Source organism: Oncorhynchus kisutch, linkage group LG8 (assembly GCF_002021735.2).
Source record: "Oncorhynchus kisutch isolate 150728-3 linkage group LG8, Okis_V2, whole genome shotgun sequence".
Classification (NCBI taxonomy): Eukaryota; Metazoa; Chordata; class Actinopteri; order Salmoniformes; family Salmonidae; genus Oncorhynchus; species Oncorhynchus kisutch.
In genome coordinates this window covers 71046903-71066578 of record NC_034181.2, presented here as the reverse complement: position 1 = coordinate 71066578, position 19676 = coordinate 71046903, and the positions used below count along the sequence as shown (strand labels likewise).

The 19676-nt window shown below is 41.5% G+C and overlaps 1 protein-coding gene across 1 annotated transcript; it reads right to left on the bottom strand.

Annotated features, from left to right (window-relative positions):
• Nucleotides 1-271: 271 nt before the first annotated feature.
• On the bottom strand, nucleotides 272-19358 carry LOC109895345 (CD81 antigen). Its single transcript, XM_020488976.2, has 8 exons — nucleotides 19009-19358; nucleotides 14426-14540; nucleotides 3883-3980; nucleotides 3691-3765; nucleotides 3308-3433; nucleotides 3062-3160; nucleotides 2872-2955; nucleotides 272-2746 (listed from the first exon to the last, which is right to left on the bottom strand). The coding sequence occupies exons 1-8, from the start codon at nucleotides 19072-19074 to the stop codon at nucleotides 2684-2686; spliced, it is 726 nt and encodes a 241-aa protein (XP_020344565.1). The 5' UTR covers nucleotides 19075-19358; the 3' UTR covers nucleotides 272-2683.
• Between the last annotated feature and the right edge of the window lie 318 nt (nucleotides 19359-19676).

The following is a 19676-nucleotide window of genomic DNA, read 5'->3' as shown; positions in this document are numbered from 1 at the left end:
ATATATCGATTTCCTGTCTAAACCTGCTGACCAAATACAAATTACGACCAATGATACTGACTTTTGAATCCATAGATATTTTTTCTCTATATCCATATAATTAGGCAACTTTGTAATATGGGAAAAATATTTGTATGAAATTAGGGTGAAGAAAGAAAACCCTGGTTTAAAACTGCCTCTCTAGCCTAGAATAGAAAACACTGCCACATAGGGCCTACCTGGTTATGATTAAGGTTATGTAAAGGATTTGAACATCAACTCGTCTACTATATAAGATGTGAAAAAGACAGGTTATTCCTTTATTATTTGTCAAATACATTTAATCCCTTAATAGTTGGGCAACAAAACCAAATCAAAATCTAAAACAGGAGAGAAAGGGCACAGATTTGGGCAGCAGTGGGCTATTGCGTCTCAGTCACTACATTGTGTATAGTGTTTTTACAGTAGGGCAGTGACATAGATACTAAAGAGAGACACGCTTTTGCTGGCATTGTTCTTCACCTTTGTGTTGTACAGCATATACAGCCATGTTGCTAATCTTCCCAACCTTTAGTAACTCAATTGATTTCTCAGTCCTGCACACTGCCACTGAAGCCGACACCCATTTTTCTTTTGACAACGTACCAGACAAAATATCACAATGAAAGGCATAGCTACATTGTGTTTACATGGTCATTAGTACAATAATATATAGCTGTACATGTTACAAGACACTTAACCATATCAGCATAGGCATTGTGTTAACAAGACTAGGTTTTGGTTGGCTTAGAAAGCCATACAATCTATTATGTAGGACTACACAAATGATGATGGAGTGAGTATGTGTGAGTGTTTAAGTGCTTATGTGTGTATATAGGTGAATGTTAAGGGCCTGGTTCCACTTCAGTCCCTAGGCCCATACCCCTTTTGTGTTAACAGATCTGAAAGGACTGGATGGGTGTAGATAATAGGGTGATAGCTCCACCTCGCCCTCTAATGGATCAGATTCAAATCTGTAAACTCTGAAGGGAAGCTGAAGATTGAAATGGAACCAGCCGAGAAGTGCTTTGCAGTTGAGCATGCAACCCTAGTCAGAGTGGAGAAAGAACGTATGACAAGTGCTCCCCCTGGCTTTGGAACCATAGCCATGGAAGACCATGAAGCATCACAACACGTCTGCCCCCTAGTGGTTGGTTGGTTGTGGACTTGACTTGTTGACATGGCCAGGATTGGACTTTCTGACACACAAACACAAACTCTCACAACTGCATGGTCAGTGGTATTATACAGTATCATCATACAGCACAGATACAACACTGTCTGGCAAGTCCCAGCATAATAAGATGTTTGACTGTCAGAGTATAACAAGTAGGGCAATTTTTTAAATTTTAAAATAAAATAGATTAGTCTGAAGAGGTGACGTTTTTTTTGCGTTTATGGCACCTGGTATTCCCAGGCGGTCTCCCGTCCCAGTACTAACCAGGCGTGTTCAGGGTGGTATGGCCACAAGCATATTTTTTACCCCGTATTAGGTCCTTTGGCTCATCTCTGCAACAGTCTTAGGAGAGGCGAAGGTTGAGTCATGTGTCCTCCAAAACATGACACATCTGACTGCCTACTTCTTATCATACTGCTCTCTTAACCCGGATGTCAGCCGCACCAATGTGTCGGAGGAAACGCCATTTGACTGATGACTGGAGTCAGCTTGCAGGCGTCCAGACCAGTCACAGCGAGTCACTACAGCAAGATGAGCCAAGGAAAGCCCCACCAGCCAAACCTTCCCCTACCCCGGACGGCACTGGGCCAATTGTGCGCCGTCCTATGGGGATCCCGGTCATGGCCGGTTGTGACAGTCTGAGATCAAACCCCATGCTGTAGTGGCGCCTCAGCACTGCGGCGCAGTGCGTTTTACCGCTGTGCCAGCTTAGGACCCCAAGAGGTGAGGTTTCTGTAGGTATGCACAGTACACAGCAATAGGTTAAGGATAGAACATTCAATGTAGTTTAACAGGAACAAGGTGTTGTTGGGGAGGATGGGTTATTCCACTCATAAGGCTTGGAGGCATGGGGTCTCTTTATGGCTTGGTAGGTGTTATAAAAGCACAGGACAAACTATCACTTCTATCATCTTGGTTTTAGATGGGACAGACAAATCAATAGTGTCCATTCACTGTTAGTGGTTGTTCTCTATGGAGAAAACTCAGGCAGACAAGCAGTGAGTGCAGAAACATGTGGGGAGAAGGGATTCAATACATTACCCATGCTTGACAGTCATAAAGCACTGCAAATATATACAGTTTATACATATACATTTGAAAAGAGATTGCTAAACCAACAGAATACAATGTTTTGGACTCCAGCATAACATATGGCAATACTTCACAATTAACACGAGAATTCCAGGATCTGTAGTTGTGTGTGTGTGTTTAAAAGCCATGCCAATGTAAACCTCAACATTTTGTACAGACTAACATTAGTCAAAATATTGAACAGCTATCTGTGCCTGACAAGAATAGTTGGTACTGTATTATCAAAAACTGTGTGAGAAGATGCATTTTTGATCTTGTACAACTGGCAAAATTAGCAAGCAACTATTTGAGGAAATGACAGGCTATAAAAACTAAATAAAGGAAGATAAATATTTTCCTTCAGTCATTGGCTAGTATCTCCAGAGGTCACCAACCCTTGCTTCTCCCCCCTGGACTTTAGTACACCGGGCTGTTGCGGATCCCACAGCACAGGACCATACTAAAGGTCATCTCAAAGATCTGGCAGGAGAGAACAAAGAAACAAGAGGGGCATTATGGGTCTCTTCATAGAGAGACCAAGGATCCTTTATCTTGTATGAGCTACACTTCCACACAAGCGACATACTCTCTTTCATGATACTCACCATAATAATAGCAATTATCAGGGCAGTGATGCCAATCAGGTAAACCTTCTCGGTAAAGAGCTCAGTGATTTTTCCGTGACAGTCCTGTCAAACAAAAAAACACATTTGAGTCGAAATTGTACTTTGTGGTTTATGTACTATATAACCAACATTCTGTATTGTCCTCATAGTTGGACATAAGAGTACTTACTGTAGTGGAAGCGGAGACTGACTTGGGGCAGATGTCTGTAAAACCTTGGGTGATTAACGTAGTGAACGGGTTGCTGAAGCCCCTACCACAGCATTCCAACTAAAAGAAAAAAGGCACGTGTTAGTGGAGCTGTATTAGTTGTATTAGTGAGATGTTGATATGAAATTCACTTTGCTGTGTTTGAAATCAGCCTACAAGTGAGTTTTGGACAGTTATGCTTTTAGTTTAAGTATGAGCTTGACTTACCGTCTTATGGAAGACCTTCAGCACAGCAGCTGCAGCCTGTTTCTTGTCCTTGTCCTGGTCTGTTAAAGTGGTTGCTACAGAGTTCTCGTACACATTGTCATAGAAGGTAATCAGCTCTTTGGAAATCTACAACCAAAAGGACAGGATGTGTCTGGTCAGGTTATGACAGATATGGAACGCTGAAGGAAAAACTGAATGTAGTTATTCCGCCCTCAGTTACTCATGATCACATTAATGCCACACTATGACATTATCAAATGGAGTTTAACTCTATCATGTAGTACTGTATAATACACTGTGTGTTTCAACATACATTGTTTTTTTTGTGCATGTGTGCAATGTGTTTCTGTGTGTGTAAGATCAGAGTTAGTATGTTTCCTCACCGAATCTTTGTGCATGAATCCAAAGATTCCAGCTGCCACCTCACAAGCGAACAGGATCACCAAGCAGGCAAAGAACTGGAGGAAAACAAAGTAATTCATTCAGTGGACAATTTAGGGGATAGTGGGGAATGGGCTGGCTAGACCACATACAAGTGACTCTTTGCTGCATTGTGTTCTGTCTGTATGACTCACTGTTCCAAGAAGACACTGAGACTCCTGAATGGCACCATAGCAGCCGAGGAACCCGACAACCATCATCACTGCGCCAACAGCAATCAGGATGTGAACACCTAAAATAGAGATAGAGAGAGAATAAACAAAGACAACTTAGTCAATATTCTGCAGAACATTGCTAGTGTGTCTACTACCTTATGATGAGTGCAGTCATCTTAACAACCACCAGGTGGCATGAGTTGGTGTTATTTATTTGGTTTAGCATGTTTTAATTCTGCCTAAATATGGGAACTTTGCGGTTATATTTACACAATGTGGCTCTCAATCCAATGCAATAAGCATTCATGTCTCATGTTAAGATGCATCCAAACATTGTAGATAAATGTTGTTCTTATCAAGAACAGTTGGCATAAGAATTTAAGAGAATGCAGGAGTGAGGAAGGATATTTTGTTTTCAGCTGAAAGGTTTTTACAGCTCCTTGGTGTGGTCAGATTTCATTAGCCTCTCCCATCATGCCTTGTTTTCATCCATCAGATGCTCACACAGGGCTAGCATGGTAACCATGGAAACCCATGGTAGCTCTGCTGACCTTGGTGTGCTAGATTGATTTCACCCATAAATTCAATCATAAACAATGCGCTTAGAAATAGTCCAACTATGCATAAGACCATATAATGCCTATGGCCTCACACTGAATGTCAATCAGTGTCTGTTGATATTTTCAACAGGTGGGTCCAATCCTGAATGCTGATTGGTTAATTATCTTTTGTTCTGACCCACCATCCTTCTTTCTTCCCCTCTCTTCCTGTGACCTCAGACTTTAGCATGTGGTCCAGAGCAACAGCTGCTGAGCCACCACTTCCCAAGGAACGTAACATTATTGTTCACTGCTGTTTCCATGACGATAGCCCTAAGGTTTTGCGGGGACAGTAGTTCCGAGAAGATAGGGTTGGTGTGAGGTGAGGTGTGTGGTGAATCTGTGTGGCACCCTTTTATCGGCTGAACAGTGAATGCAGCCCGGGGTAGAAATGACTCACTAACCACAGACAATATGTCACTTTTTAGCTCAAGAAAGATCTTTCTTTATGCTTTAGTCTACAGGCCTCTTCTTTTTCTTGTCCCCTTTCTCTTTCTGCAACCTTTCTCTATATCTCTCAGATAAATTCAGTTCATGGGACCTTTATGCAAAGTATTACGGTACCAATTTTTATAAACCAACTTGGGGAAAAACACACCCTTTGTCTTGCTTGAAACACTATACAGGGCTTTAAGTAGGGGTACTGTATGCCACTGTATGTCTCCTATGATCTCTCCCTCTCCCCATCCATCATCCTTAAGACCTCCAACCACACCCCACAGACTACACTGCTATCCCATCCCTCTACCCTGTCCTTGATAGATACAAGGAGGGGCCTGGTCACGATTTGGGTTAATGTATTTTTTGTCCTACATATTGTAATCGCAAAGCTTATTGGATTCTCGTCCTCTCCCAGCCCCTCATATTCCAGTGAAGGGACACAGACGGCCAGGACAGCGCCTCTCTCCTGCCTGCTCGCCTGGTTTATTTAAAAATCGATGGCTTGGAGGCTGACCAAGTGCTCCTTCTATTTCCTTGATTGTGGCTGTGCGGCAGGGGGAATTGAATCACGGATGGGGAGCTTTTTACGAGCGCTGCTCAGCCATCCCTTACCATGACATCATCAGAACAAAACAGGGGCGTGACCGGCATGTTTAGCAGTGGGTCGATGCAGTATCACACGCGTCTCTCGCGCTCTTTCTTTCTTCCTTACCACATGTTTGAGCTATATCCATCCATTCATGCATTTGACCAATCTATGTGTGATCAACAATTTATTTCCTTTCAAATTAGTTTTCATCTGTATACAAATTCAAAAAAAATTTGCCCCGAGAGTCAACTGGTTGGCTAAAACATCAGACTAGTCTGGAGGTCTCAGTCAGTTAATCCGAAAAGCATCAGAGGAATATCAACATTTTTGTCTTTGTGACCCAGGTGCTTCCTGTGGTGAGCAGCAAAAACAACATTTTCCTGTGGGAAGCGGTGGCATTGATGACACACAGTAGCTGTCTAGATTTCTTATGACCAACGTTTGAATCATCCATCCTACCTCACTCGTGTACTTGTGAGAACATGGTTGCTACCATACGACATCGTTGGATACCACTAGATTTGAGGGAAGAGTGAACAGAGCCTACACAGTCTTTCCATTGGGTAGAAAAGGACATTTCAACCAAACTAGATGTTTTTATTATTACCAAAAAAGTAATGTTAGAACACAAATAATGTGTGTAATAACACAAATATGGTGAAATAATGTAGGCTTTGGTCTGAGGTAAACAGTATTTCTGCTGGTTGATTAAGCCGGAGGTTCCAAACATAAGAGCCCCTGATGTGACCTTCTACTCTGACCTCACTCACTCTAAGACCTACACTCTTAGACAAAAAGTGCTATCTAGAACCTAAAAGGGGTCTTTGGTACCCTTTGAAGAACCCTATTTGATTCCAGGTAGAACCATTCTGGTTCCAGGTAGAACCCTTTTGGGTTCCATGTAGATCCTTTTCCACAGAGGGTTCTACATGGAACCCAAAAGGGTTTTACCTGGACCAAAATGTGTTCTACCTGGACCCAAAAACGGTTCTTCTATGGGGATAGCCGAAGAATAATTTTGGAACCTTTTTTCTAAGAGTGTAGTGCCCTGAAGAAACCCGGGACCCCATTCTAAGGATACTATTCAGTCTTCGCCTTTTGTACATATCATTTGACTTCTTTAGGGAAGTTTGATTACTAGAGGCATGGAAGAATATTCTGAAAACGGCACTTTGTCAAGTACGGTATGTGTTAAATCCTTCAGGTAAAGATAGAGAATACAAGTTGCTTCAAATGGATCTTATGTTTATTTGAAGCACATACATTGTTCTTGGGTGCGTGACCAAGGATATACAGTATAATGGATTTCCACTGAGTCATCACCAGTCATTACTTGTACGGAAATTATATGACAAACAGGGAGAAGTCCTGACCACCCCCAGATCCTCTAAAAAAAAGGAGGACTCCTTACCGCATTGTGTTTCAGTTCTTTTTTTATTTAAACTATTATCGGCCTCTCTGGAGGATACACTTTCTTTGCGTGTAATAAACACTAAACTTGGAGTTAGATTCCAATGTACACTAAATTGAATTCAATATAACATAGACTACATTCTAAACTTAATAGGTACGGGTGTGACATGAATTACTGTACTGTTCCGCTACCTTGTACAAACCGAAATTACACTGCTTATGTCATTCAAATAGTGTGTCTTTGGCTATGGAAAAACCTGTAGAGGCTGTGCGCATGAAAACTGATACAGCACTGTGGTACTGGATAGTACATTATTATCCAGAAAAGGTGTGTATGTGCTTGTGTGTGTCCATGTGCGTGCGTATGTGCACGTCAGTGAATTGTAATGCCTAATGCAGCTGTTAGTCTCATTAACTCCCGGGGCAGGCAGCTGGTTCAGAGCCAGGGGGGGAAAGACCCTTGAGTGAGAGGAGACATAAGGCCCAACACCAGCTCTGGTACCAGTGCAGTCTATGACATCAAGCTCTCCACACCACGGTGCTAGAGTGCCCAGTCTATGACATCAAGCTCTTCACACCACGGTGCTAGAGTACCCAGTCTATGACATCAAGCTCTCCACACCACAGTGCTAGAGTACCCAGTCTATGGGCCAGGAGAGAGAGATGTGCTGTGTGGAGCCTATCACATGAGGAGAAGGTATAGGCATGAGGGAAAGAAATGAAAAAGAGAAGAGAGAAAGGAGAGAGGAGGAGGATACCAGAGCAAGAGAGAGAGATGGACAGAGCAAGAGAAAAACAAGAGGATTGAGATAAGGATAGAGAGAGTGGTAGGGAGGTGGATGGAGGAGTGACAAAATCAAAGGAAGGAGAAGAGAAAAGAAAGGACAGAGAGAGGTAGACAGAGCTGAAGACGAGGGAGAGTGTAACACAGATGTTAAACACAAACAGATGGGGACAAAGTTGAACTTCAGTGGAAAGTAACAGGCTAAAGGGGAAAGAGGGTGGGGAAGTATGAGGGAGGAGAGGGGGAGACTGGTGAGGAATTTTTTCCTTTCGTTTAGAAAAAAAAGCAACAAGGACCATGCTCTGGAGAGAAAAACACTTTATGTAATGGGCAGGCTGTGATTATTTTTAAACAAGCGAGTAAATTGTTGAAGGACAGTTGCTGAAAAACAACCACAGTCTCTTGGTTTCTCTTAACCAACTTTAAAGAATACATTTGAGAATGAATGCCCTGAAAACGTCCACAACATCATTGGAAATCCCCTGAGGATGGACTGTGCTCCAGTTGGCTACTGTTTATTACATTTGCGTCTTCATCCGAATCAAGGGTTCTAAACTACAGCCTAAATGGCTGTAGTTTCCTCTACTGCAAGTTCACTTCCCCCTCCATTTTACCTCCTTTCTTAACGTGATATCTGTTTACCCTTCTGACCTGCATTCATGAATGATAAAATGAATGACTGATAACAGGGAAGGGGATTCATGAGGCCAACACGGAATGCAGATTTTTAATGCAGCTAGTGAATGTTTAGGGGAGAGAGAGGACGTTTATGAAGGAAGTTGACCGCACAAGGAAGGAATTTGTGTTGTAAACAAAAGGGCAAACAAGTTTGGCCCCCCGAGAAGCAGGACAAATCCTTTGCTGATGTTAGTAACCTCAACCTAAGATTAAAAAACATGAGCTGGCACACACCCAGAAAAAATGAGTTTGTCTGGAGGTGCTGACTAAAGGCGAATAAACTAGAAACTATCAAAATAAAGAAAGTCGCACACTCCATGTATAAACTCCCAGTAATTGAATGGGTATTTACCAACGTTTCGGCATCACTGTACCTTCCTCAGGGTCCTCAACCTAGTCACATAACTACGGGCCAACTACACAGTATCTGACAGTGAAGTGTGAGTGATGCTACACTAGAACTGAACATGACAGAGGAGTGCATCTGGGGGTCATATAGTGGAATACCAGCTTTTTAAGACACGCCGAGTCCAGACTCTGGAAGCAGCTCAGTATTACATTAACCATTGAGGCTCATTTAATGTTCTATAATATCTCTACCTAAAGGACATTATCCAGAGGAAGTGGTAGGGAGAGGTATGAGTGAGAGTGCAAATTTAGACTCCTGGGGCAGGGGTGGTGCTAATAAGCATCTTCTGACTCTTTACTGGAATCTATCAACAGAAAAGTGGACATAGTGCCATGTGTTTACTCCCACTGAGTGTTTAATGGACCAGTAGAATTACCCTCTTACCTCTGTCCAACCTCACAAGGCACGAGAGGAACCTGAGTACCACCCAAGTCCTGACAAAATTGGTGGTTTTATTAGTTGTAGTTAATGTAAAATGTATTCACACTTATTTTAATTTGAGATCCGCTCTATGTCCCTCAATATGGGTTGATGCGTAATGTAAGGTCATATGGGTTATGTTGGTAATGTGGTTATAGGTCAAAGGAAATGTCTATGTTTGTATTTTCCTGTTTGGCTGGGTGTCTCTAACCTCATGTGCTCGCCACATAGGTTCTTGCTCTCTGCAATACAATGCGTGTTGTGGTGAGGCGCCCAGTTCCATCTGAACATAACCAGACTTTTGTCTCATAAAACATTTACACTTTGGACCAGAATTGTTCAAACTAGCAAACATAATACACTGGATCTGTTCTCACTGACAGACTTCACTGGAGCAAAAGGCAAGTGCAACTCCCTTAACTTTCCCAATCACTAGCTGGGCAAGTTGCTTTCAGAACACAGAGCTACTATTTCACAAAGTTCCAATGAATCAACATCAATACAATATCACCATCTTTCAAGCTATGACAAGCACGATAAAATTGAGTCCTTATTTGCTTATTTTCCCCATGTATAACATTCCTACAATATACATCCAATATCAAGATGCAGTTGTACAGTAGCAAGGCTGCAGTACTTCCTACTGCAACTCCCACAAAGCAGATCAAAAGCCTTATGATATCCCCTTGCACAGAGGTGGACAAACTACAGCCCATTCAATCAGGCCACTGTTGGATGTTTAAAACTAGATAGAAATTAGAGGTTGACTGATTAATTAGGGCCGATTTCAAGTTTTCATAACAATCGGGAAACTGCATTTTTGGATGCCGATTATGGCGGATTACATTGCACTCCACGAGGAGACTGTGTGGCAGGCTGACCTGTTACGCGAGTGCAGCAAGGAGCCAAGTTAAGTTGCTAGCTAGCATTAAACTTATCTTATAAAAAACAATACATCTTAACATAATCACTAGTTAACTACACATGGTTGATGATATTACTAGTTTATCTAGCTTGTCCTGCATTGCATATGATCAATGCGATGCCTGTTAATTTATCATCGAATCACAGCCTACTTCAACTTCACCAAACGGGTGATGGTTTAACAACGCATTCGCAAAAAAAGCACTGTCGTTGCACTGTCACACCCTGACCATAGTTTACTTTGTATATTTCTATGTTTTGGTTGGTCAGGGTGTGAGCTGAGTGGGCATTCTATGTTTCATGTCTAGTTTGTCTATTTCTATGTCTGGCCTGATATGGTTCTCAATCAGAGGCAGGTGTTAGTCATTGTCTCTGATTGGGAACCATATTTAGGTAGCCTGGGTTTCACTGTGTGTTGGTGGTTGATTGTTCCTGTCTCTGTGTTTGCACCAGATAGGACTGTTTCGGTTTTCGTTACGTTCATTGTTTTGTAGTGTTTGTATTGACTCGTGTTTTTACGTTTGTTTATTAAACATGGATCGCAATCTACACGCCGCATTTTGGTCCGCTTCTCCATCACAACAAGAGAACCGTTACATGCACCAATGTACCTAACCATAAACATCTATACCTTTCTTAACATCAATACACAAGTATATATTTTTTTAAACCTGCATATTTGGTTAAAATAAATTAATGTTAGCAGGCAATATTAACTAGGGAAATTGTGTCACTCCTCTTGCGTTCTGTGCAAGCAGAGTCAGGGTTTATGCAGCAGTTTGGGCCACCTGGCTTGTTGCGAACTATGTGAAGAACATTCTTCCTAACAAAGACTAATGAATTTTCCATAATTATGACATTACATTGAAGGTTGTGCAATGTAACAGCAATATTTAGACTTAGGGATGCCACCGTTCGATAAAATACGTAAAGGCTCCGTATTTCACTGAAAGAATAAACGTTTTGTTTTCGAAATGATAGTTTCCAGATTTGACCATAATGACTTAAGGCTCGTATTTCAGTGTTTATTATTGATATTTGATAGAGCAGTCTGTCTGAGCGGTGGTAGGCAGCAGCAGGCTCGTAAGCATTCATTCAAACAGCACTTTCCTGCGTTTGCCAGCAGCTCTTCGCAATGCTTGAAGCACAGCACTGTTTGTGACTTCAAGTCTATCAACTCCCGAGATTAGGCTGGCAATACTATAGTGCCTATAAGAACATCCAATAGTCAAAGGTAAATTAAATACAAATGGTAGAGAGAGAAATAGTCATATAATTCCTATAATAACTACAACCTAAAACATCTTAACTGGGAATATTGAAGACTCATGTTAAAAGGAACCACCAGCTTTCATATGTTCTCATGTTCTGAGCAAGGAACTTAAACGTTAGCTTTCTTACATGGCACATATTACACTTTTACTTTCTTCTCCAACACTGTTTTTTGCATTATTTAAACCAAATTGAACATGTTTCATTTTTTATTTGAGACTAAATTGATTTTATTTATATTAAGTTACAAATAAAAGTGTTCATTCAAGTATTGTTGTAATTGTCATTATTACAAATATATATATTTGAAAATAATAATATAAAAAAATACATTATAATAATAAAAATAAAATAATACAAAAAAATGGTCTGATAAAATCGGTATCGGCCTTTTCTTGTCCTCTAATAAATCGGTATCGGCCTTTTCTTGTCCTCTAATAAATCGGTATCGGCCTTTTCTTGTCCTCTAATAAATCGGTATCGGCCTTTTCTTGTCCTCTAATAAATCGGTATCGGCGTTAAAATCAGAATCGGTCGATCTCTAATAAAATCGGTAAAAAACATGTTTATTCTGTACGGCCCTCTGTTGAATTTCAAAATCCCGATGTGGCCCTCGAGACCAAGTTTGCCCACCCCTGCAGGTATTGTTATCATGGCTGAGCAGCTCCTTCAGCTGTCCCCAGCCATCGATGGCAACCCACCGGGCAAGGACAACGGGTGCTGTGTCCATGGAGCCCCATGAGGTCATGGGTCAAGGCCTGCCCAGGCCATTACACTGGAACTTCCCTTCTATTACAACTTCACAGGCCATGGCCCAAATGGCATCCTATTCCTTTCAAATTGCATTACTGTTGGGCCCTGACCAAAAGTAGTCTACATATTATAGAGAGTATGGTGCCATTTGGGACACATCCCGTCTCTGTGACTGTGTGAAACACCCCCAACGGAACACACAAAATGGAAGCTGATAATGCGTATGAGTGACCTACTAGTGTCACTTCCACGAGCAATATTGTACTACTTGAAAACATTTCACACACCATCACTTCCCACAAGAAGAATATCATAAACACTATTAAATGTATGCACAAAGGGAGTGGGGTAATGCCTCCCTCTAACAGACTATTTCAGGATATTTTAATGAGCCTTCACTTTGCCGTAATCGCTTAACTGTTGAGACAGTCGCATTCAAAGAGTTTTGTCTTACATTTGAAGCTATGCCTTGTAATGACTGGGAATTTACAATCTTGTAGATGATTATAATGTCATGCATTATACAGTTAGATATCACTTGAGTAAGATAGATATTAGCCTACTAACATCCATGTTAATAACGTCTGGTTAATCATGACAGGCGAATGACCACAGTGATAAAATGGAGAGCTTTTGTCTCTTATAAAACAACAATTAACCTTGTGTAAAAATGCACAAACTACACAAGGCTGTGTTAATCATTGTCTTATTCACAAAAATTACTTAGGAAAGTGTTTTGACTGATTTTAATGTCGTACCCTTAAGAAAGAGAGGATGTGATGATTACTCCATTTCCTGATGCTATTTACTCCCTTTCCTGCTGCCACGGGATTTCCATTAGTTCGGAAATATAATCATGGTCAGCATTATGCCAAGATCCCTTTAAGAACAGGGAGGGAAGAGGACCCAGAGAGAGAAAGAGGCCTAGTGAGAGACGAGGAGTAGTGGGGGGGTGAGACAGGAGAATATCAAAGTGGACATAATAGTGCAACTGAAAACCTGATCCACTTGGTGTGTGGAATCATTGTCATGGTCAGAAAAACAGACAGTTGATCCTCTCTGGAGAATTGTCCAAGCCTCCAAAACAAGAAAACATGTCAAAGCCTTTATGTAGACTAGGAAAGTGACAACATAAAAATGATGTTTACAGTTTTTAGAATAAGAAATGTGTGTGTGCGCAACAGAAATACTGCATAAACACTGCTATGGCTGCTTCTACTTGAATTCCTCCCTACTGTTACATGGGTATAACTTGCAGGATGTGATGATGATGGAGAATATTTTATATAGCTGGTCTGTTGTGACACTTGAACAGTTGGGGTTAGAGTGCTGTGACCCTTGTTTAGGGTGCTGTTGGTCCAGTTGTTACCAAGTACCTCTGTCAGACAGAAATAAAGACCTCAGCTATAGAACGCTTGGTCATAGCCCATAACACCCAGCTGCTAACTAAGAATAACATGATTACCAGACGGTATCTCCCTTTTTAGTGCAATGGGAAAATCCCTGGCAACCTCAGTCCAGAATACACACATAGTGGACTGCCACAAGAAAGATACTTTTCAGTGAATTGTGAGGTATAAACCCAATGTCGCAGTATTGTACTAAACAAAACTCCCAAAATACCTTAGGGTACTATACCTGTAAATGTTAGGTAGATACACAAGTTTTATTCTGAAACTGGAAGTATGTGTGGGTTGTAGTTGTCTAAAAGATATTGGATAAACATTGCACTGTTCTCAACATGTGAGCAACATAGGCTACATTCTTCCTAATAACACATGGGACTTTTCATTCTGTAAACCCCTCCATAAAAAGGTTAACTGAGGGAATTTACAATTCATCACTGATGGCATTCATTTCCCCAAATGAACACACACCCCTGCTTTTGACAGAAATCATAGGAATCCCTATTTTTAATAATTGAATTAAACTACTTAAGTAACCCTAGAGGAACTACGTTTGATCACTTTGGCCATAATAGTAGAAAAGTGGAATCTGCCATTTTAGAAGACACTGAGGGGTCAGTGGAGCATTGGGATACTGTTTGTTCTGCTTGACCTTGTCCCTGAGCACTCCAGGGGAGTACAACTACACAATGGACCAGGTGTCAAATAGAGATCCCAGCTCACAACATCACGTTTATGGAACATCGATAAAATGTTTCTAACACATATTCACCATGTTAAATGCATGTTACAGTATAGTCTGAAGACAAGGAGGGAGACTGTTAAAGTACTTACTGTTTAAGAAGGTGGTTGGTGCTTGTTGGCCGTCAAACTTCAACTCTAGCAGGCTGCTGGTGTGGCCGTCATGTCGAAGCCATAGAGCCACGCCCAGAACCACACCTCCTGCAAGCTGGACAGAAGAGAGGGAATGAGAAAATTGAAAGAGTTAAGACACATGGACACACATAGAAGAACCAACATTAATTTACCTTTTGCAAAATTCACTTGAAAGTCTTATTTTGTTAGGTGTAGCGAATAGAACTTCAGTGTTGTTTATGTTCTTAGCAGACTGAACATAGAGAAGAGGGTGGTGGAAGTGACTAAAGCAACAGTGTCTCTGGCTAATCTTGATGCCAAAGTAGGAGTCAATAGTGGAATCCCTGTGACTCCATGCTTTACCAAAACGGACAACTTTTATACAGCCCAGGTTTCTATTTCAGCAGTGTCTGGTTTCTCCCTGAATTTGGATGAACAGTGAAGTCTTTTCTACCATAGCCTCCATTTTGGCTCCAAGAATGGGGGACTTCTTGGCCCCCTGTCTAGTGCCTCTCCAGAAACTGCACAGAGCTGAACATTGGAGGACAGAAGAAGTGGGGAAAGTGAGGCCTTATTCAAATATTCATTTCTGCATACATGTTTGATTCTATTCAGCAGTATAGCAGCTGGGGATCTGCATACATTTCTGCATACATGTTTGATTCTATTCAGCAGTATAGCAGCTGGGGATCTGCATAAATTTCTGCATACATTCTTGATTCTATTCAGCAGTATAGCAGCTGGGGTTCGCCAAGAGTGGATTGGTGTTGACAGATCTTTACGGTTGCTATTAGGATGGGGAGCGTTGGTGTTAGGTAATTAATCTACACAGCACCGCTTCTGCCGCAGTCCCAACAAACACAGGCAGCACAACTCTGACTAACGATTGTCCAGACAAGTGGAGGAAAAAGGAGGCTCTGCTCATATATGTAATATATCTAACTCATATCTTCCCCGCAGGAATATGTTAAGACTTAACCTAAGTTAGCTGTATAATAATCATGATCCCTCTAGTTGAGTTCATTCATGGAGACTATCAGAAATTCTGCCTGAAAATAGCCTCCCCTACCCAGCCTCTCTGCTCTTCTCTCCTCCACATCTCCCTCAGCAAGGTCCATTCCACTGCTGAGGCTCGCTGCTGCCTGGCAACAATATCAACACTGCAGCCTGCCAAAGGGTGAGGCTCCTGAACAGTTGCATTCTGGAGCAGCCAAGAGAGACATCTGAACAGTCGTCTCTCTTGGGATTTCTGTAATTTGGACATTAATATACTGTATCTAGTACTTGAGAGACACAGACCCCGAGACACACATAAATTACATTAATATGATCCTGTACTGTATCATACAATGTTTAATATAAACTTGTTATTAACTTTTTTTCTTCTCACAAATGGAAAGAGTCCATACTTATTTCCAAATTCTATACTGAGGCCTAATGGTTCCATAAAATAGAAAGCTAAATTCAAATTCCTTAGGTGTTGCTAGAGAAAGAAATATGAATAAGAATAGTGGACAGAAATTAAGTCCAGTGACTGGGAAGGCATGCCAGTTCTCTGCAGCCTTATTGTCACCCTCCTCTTTCGGGTGTCTTCCCTCACCCCTGTCAGCTGTTGCTGTTCCCAGTATGGGCAAAGGGCTGCTCTGATGTCTACTGTAGACACAGTATGACTGCCCTCCCTCCCTCCACCTCCTCAATAAGTCAGGTTTCCCCTGCCTTTCCAACATGCTGGCCTGAGAGCAACCTGCAGGGACAAATAACAGAGGTAGCATGTGTCAGTGCACAGTCATTTGTTTGCTTCCACACCAGGGGGTCTCATTGAAGAAGGGAACTTCAGACTCCTTTTCCTATCTGGACACAAAAGCCCTATAGTCCACTGTGTTTGATTCTCTGTGTGGTTTTTGGGGCAAGATTCAACTGTAGGATGGTAAACAGTTTGGAAAGTATTTCATGGTTCTATCCCAAGTACAATGCTTCTTTCAATTGCCTCATTCCATCCATATACTGATCAAGCCCCAATCTAACAATACACCAAAACAGCTACTATCTTCAAGTACACATCATGAACTGCTTATCTCATTTCCCTCAACTCTTGCCTGGGAAAGAGCATTTTCAGCATGTTCACCGAGTTCGAGAGATAAAATGTGTCACTTATCTGTGTGAGAAAGTCCAGTACATGTTCTTCCTGTACTATGACTGGCAAACACAACATAGTGCCAGAACCCCAGTGTTTCCCCTTTGCTGTATTAGAACTGTATCCTGATACTACAGCACTACATTTTTACTGCAGTCTAGTGAGAGGGCTATTTCTGCTACATGCCTTGTATGCAGGGGGTTGTAAAATGCTTGGCGCACTGGTGCTGCTGATGGGAATGGCTCAAATGCAGATCCTGTAAACCACGGGTCAGCCACCGGCCCCTTCCCACTCAACTCTGATTTCTGTTCTGAGAGGCCCACGAGTCTTGTCCTTCGAATGCGGGTGTACAAGAGGACACTGACTGACATTATTTAAATCAGAATTGTATTTGATACATCTCAATGACTTGGTGTCCCGGCTCAAAAGGCAATCCACAGGAATGAACAAAGTGATTGAAAGGTTTTCATGTGAAAGGATGTGTTCAAACTAAAGGTAATTAGACAGATCTTTCTTTTTTTTGCCAGCTTGTTCTTGAAGTGATTTGCCACCTGTTATGCAAAATGGCATGGGTAGCAACCCTTAATCAAACGTTTTTGGGGGAAGGCTTTTAGTTTAATTCACAATGACAACGTTTGGATGAATTATCCTTGAGAGAAAAAATAATGGATGATATACATTTCCCGACTAATGGATATGGTCATTGAGCAAGCAAAAGACCCTGACACATCAATCCATGCAGCCACTTAAGCAATCATGAATCTTAAAATGAGTATCTCTCAGTCTCCACAGATGACTGCTATGCCACACCCCAGTCCCTACTATAATTAATCATTTCCTTCTTCATGACTGAGCCAAGGCTCACAATGAATTTCACTCCCACATTACAACCAACATGAACAAGTGCGGGTCTTGGCACAGTCAATGATTTCTCAAGTTCAGTGCCCTCACCTAATCTGGGGTCACCTAAAGTAGCCTTGGGGATGTGCTTACAACAATAGTCCAGAGGTCTACCAATACATGTCCTTCTGGTTATTGTGGTTCTATACGCGCCCTTAAGAATACTTCTGCCTAATCATCAATCAATAACATATCCCTAAAATAAAAATATACATCTCGAAACAGAAGAATATGGAATAAGCTGAAACAAACACTCAAACTGGACAGTTTTTATCTTCATTCAAAGACTCAATCATGGACACTCTTACTGACAGTTGTGGCTGCTTTGAGTGATGTATTGTTGTCTCTACCTTCTTGCCATTTGTGCTGTTGTCTGTGCCCAATAATGTTTGTACCCTGTTTTGTGCTGCTGCCAAGTTGTTGTCATGTTGTGTTGCTACCACACTGTGTTGTCATGTGTTGCTGCCATACTAGGTTGTTGTCTTAGTTCTCTCTTTATGTAGTGTTGTCTCTCTTGTCATGATGTGTGTTTTGTCCTATATCTTATTTAGGCGTTTTGCCTTTTGGTAGGCCTTCATTGTAAATAAGGATTTGTTCTTAGCTGAATTGCCAGGGACATAAAAAGACCAAGGAACATTTCACTTCCACTAATGAAAGGATGGTGTGACAATCTGTTTGGTTTTGAAAAGATTGCTTAAAAGTTTGTGGTCTTTTAGTCAAAGTTTCCCTCCATCCCAATGAGTTATCCATAATTAAAACATGTACCCAATGAATCAGAGGCAAAGGCATTTCTGGGGATTTACACAACTTCACAATGATTAACGGGCCTCTTTTATTAACATAAATTCCAGAATTTAATCAAGTTCATTGGAGGCAAAAACACCACTGAAAATGATGGGTGTATGTATGAGATTACCGAGGGACAACTTCGAGGTATTCCAATCTAAACAATGACTGAAATGTGATTTGTAGTCGAAAACGGACCCCAATCTATGTACTGGAATACACACTATGTTCTTAGTTCCTGCACAGTCATATTCCGGTCAATCATATCCTGCACTCGGTTATTATTTATATAATTCTTTACTTAAGTCAGCAACATAATTTCAAATCTTCACATATCATGACTGTCTGTTCCCGATGCAGTCACTAAAATATGGCTGCTCTTGTACAGCTATTCGTAATAAATAAGAACGCACCTCATATCGCCATATGGCAGCATATGTCTAGGTCTAGATCTATTTAAAAACAAACCTCTATTTGTATTTTAATAAAAATATAAAAATAAGACAAATAAAACAATAAACAAAACAACTATAAATAAGACTACTACATCGGCATCTGCAGGCCTATTTGGGTGAGGTTTTCCCCAGATCGCATACCTATTTGGCAACAACAACAAAGACCAAATAAATCTATTTTTAATAAAACTATTTTTAGCAGGAGGAGGGGGAGGTTACTGCCCCAATAGACAAGCAACCAATTGCTTGGCCAGTTAAAAGTCTATATTACAAGAAAAAAGTCTCACCCAGAAGATGAAGTTGAAGAAGAAAAGCATGTATTTGATACATTTAGTGCAGCCTTCGACTCCCATGGTTGAAGTACTCAGATCCCTTTCGGTGGTGAGGCAACGGGCAAGAGACACAAGGCCAGGCGGTTGTAAAATGAAAATAATCCGATGGATACTGTGGAGGTCGACGCAAATGGGCAACACCCAAGTAACACCCCGCCCCTTAAAAACTAGGTGGAGGAAGAGACTCAAACTGCTTGCCAACAAGATATGTAGGGTACGCAATCCCTTCGCGTGACCCCGCCTCAGTTTCTTTAATGAGCCCCTCTCCTTGCACAAATCGAACAATATGGTTGTACAACGGTGCCACCTACAGAGAAAGTAGGGCATGGCAGTTTAGGAGGCTATACCTATTGGGCCAGTGGGTGTGGGGCCGATATTATACAATCATTGTTTGGCCTATTACAAGACCCTGAGTGTGCATAGAGTCGACTTTTTTCTTCCATAAGTTTATCTGTGACTGGGGCTCCAGGTAGCATGACATCAAACTGTTAGGGTCTGTGTTGTGCTCAGCTTTGCATGTTAGTAGGCTAACTAGTAAGGTGTAGCTATTCACTTTGGTCTATAGAGAGGCTACAGGCCGCTGTATCACATGGAGTGATATTGTTATTGACATCCTGACAGGA

What these genes read in the sequence shown, in the direction of transcription:
- LOC109895345 (XM_020488976.2), bottom strand. Translation starts at nt 19,074, where the DNA reads ATGGGAGTCGAAGGCTGCACTAAATGTATCAAATACATGCTTTTCTTC. An exon ending in TCTTCAACTTCATCTTCTGG is followed by an intron (nt 14,541 to 19,008) that starts GTGAGACTTTTT and finishes TCTTCTGTCCAG; the next exon opens with CTTGCAGGAGGTGTGGTTCT. An exon ending in TGATAATTGCTATTATTATG is followed by an intron (nt 2,747 to 2,871) that starts GTGAGTATCATG and finishes CTCTCCTGCCAG; the next exon opens with ATCTTTGAGATGACCTTTAG.